This window comes from Corapipo altera, unplaced genomic scaffold, assembly GCF_003945725.1.
Source record: "Corapipo altera isolate COAL_440 unplaced genomic scaffold, ASM394572v1 126, whole genome shotgun sequence".
NCBI lineage: Eukaryota > Metazoa > Chordata > Aves > Passeriformes > Pipridae > Corapipo > Corapipo altera.
Genome location: NW_020884937.1, coordinates 3,834,393 through 3,836,512, shown reverse-complemented (window position 1 = coordinate 3,836,512; position 2,120 = coordinate 3,834,393). Strand labels below are relative to the sequence as shown.

The 2,120-nt window shown below is 35.8% G+C and overlaps 1 protein-coding gene across 2 annotated transcripts in view; it reads right to left on the bottom strand.

Moving 5' to 3' along the window:
* Positions 1-2,120, bottom strand: part of TMIE (transmembrane inner ear) — a 10,931-nt gene that overhangs the window by 1,421 nt on the left and 7,390 nt on the right. For both annotated transcript variants that reach the window (XM_027660675.1, XM_027660676.1), the window contains exon 3: positions 713-862. In XM_027660675.1, the coding sequence (XP_027516476.1) occupies positions 713-862 (150 nt within the window). The remainder of the gene's footprint in view (positions 1-712; positions 863-2,120) is intronic.

Below are 2,120 nucleotides of genomic sequence, written 5' to 3'. Positions count from 1 at the left end.
GAGGGGGTTTATCTTCAGATAGGAGGGGTTTAATGGTGGCACCCGAGGATCCACAGGGACTTACCCCAAGGGAGGACCTTTGCATTCCACTGTCTTAATGCCACAAATTTCACCTTAATGTTGGGAGGGATCTGTCCTCACATGGGGAGGGTTTATCCCAACAGTGGCACCCACAGCGACCCCCACCAAGGTAGGACCTTCTCAGAAACCAACTCCAGGCGAGGAGGTATTCAAAAAACAGGTGGATGTGGCACTTCAAACTACAGCTTAAAGGTGGAGTTTGGTCAAAAGCTGGACTTGATGATCTTGGAGGTCTTTTCCAACCTTTTTACGATTTCCAAGGACTTTCCAAGGACTCTCCAATGGAGAGGTCCCTTTTTATATAAATGTCTGTGTCTACTGTCACAAATGCAGTGGGTTCAGGTTGATCTTAACGTTGGGAGGGGTTTTTTCTCAGATAGGAGGGGTTTAATGGTTGCACCCAAGGCTCCAGAGAGACTTACCCCACGGGAGGACCTTTGCATTCAATGCAGGTTTAGGCTTGTCTTAATGCCACAAGTTTCACCTTAATGTTGGGAGGGATCTGTCCTCACATGGAGAGGGTTTATCCCAACAGTGGCACCCACAGCGACCCCCACCAAGGTAGGACCTTCTCAGAAACCAAGCCCAGGGGAGGAGGCGGGTCTGGGGAGGGTGTGGGCACGGCAGGTACCTCCAGGGATCTCGGTGAGCTCGTTGAGGGGTGGCACAGTGTCCAGCTTGTCGGCGTAGTTCTTGGCCGCCTGGCGCTGGGCGTAACGCGCCTCGATCTCCTTCCTGGTGCGCGGGATCCGGCACTTGAAGATGCAGCACAGGGTGATAACTGGGAGAGGGGAACAGGGAGACAGGAGCCTTTGGATTAATCAGGTCGTTCCTTTGATGCTGGAGGTCTAAAAGCCAAGAGATAACTCCCTAAGACTTTTTTTTTTTTTTTGAGGATCGGGAAGCAAAAAGCCCTCGTTTGATGGCGACGTGGGCACCGGGATCGTTCCCAAATTGCAGAGGGGTTACAGCTTTGGCCTGTCACCTCACTACAATTTTATATATTCATATAGTAGATATAAAAAACAAACTTTATCTATTCATATCTGAAGTTAAAAAATTCTAATCTATAAAATAATAATTGTTATCTTTTATTTTAAAAATGTAATGGTTTGAAAGATATATATTATATTTTTATATAAATATATATTTATATTCTAGATGCTATCTCATCTAAATATAATCTATATAAATTACAATATAAATATATATTCATGTAGTATCTATTAAATTAGGAAATTCTACTCTATAAAATAATAATTGTTATATTTTATTTTAAACAAATTTCATGGTTTCCCCTCCATCAAACCACAATGAAGCAACAGAAGAAACATCCTGTGAGACAAAATGTAATGGAGAAATGTTCATATATATTCAAATATTCAAATATTCAAATATTCATATAGTGTATATATATTATAGTGTATATAAATATAACATATATATTATAGTGTATATATATTCATATAGTATATAGAAAGTACCACTTTATATATTCATGTAGTATATCTAAAATTAGAAAATTCTACTCTATAAAATAATAATTGTTATATTTTATTTTTTAAAAATTTAATGGTTTCTCCTCAATCAAACCACAATAAAGCAGTAGAAGAAACATCTCATGAGACAAAATGTAATGGAGAAATGTTCATATATATTCAAATATTCAAATATTCATATAGTGTATATATATATATAATATATATTATAGTGTATATGAATTCATATAGTATATAGAATGTACAACTTTATATATTCATAGAGTATCTATAAAATTAGGAAATTCTACTCTACAAAATAATAATGATTATATTTTATTTTTAAAAAATTTCATGGTTTCCCCTCCATCAAACCACATAAAGCAGGAGAAGAAACATCCCGTGAGACAAAATGTAATGGAGAAATGTTCATATATATATTCAAATATTCAAATATTCATATAGTGTATATATATTATAGTGTATATATATTCAGATAGTATATAGAAAGTATAACTTTATATATTCATATAGTATATATAAAATTAGAAAATTCTACTA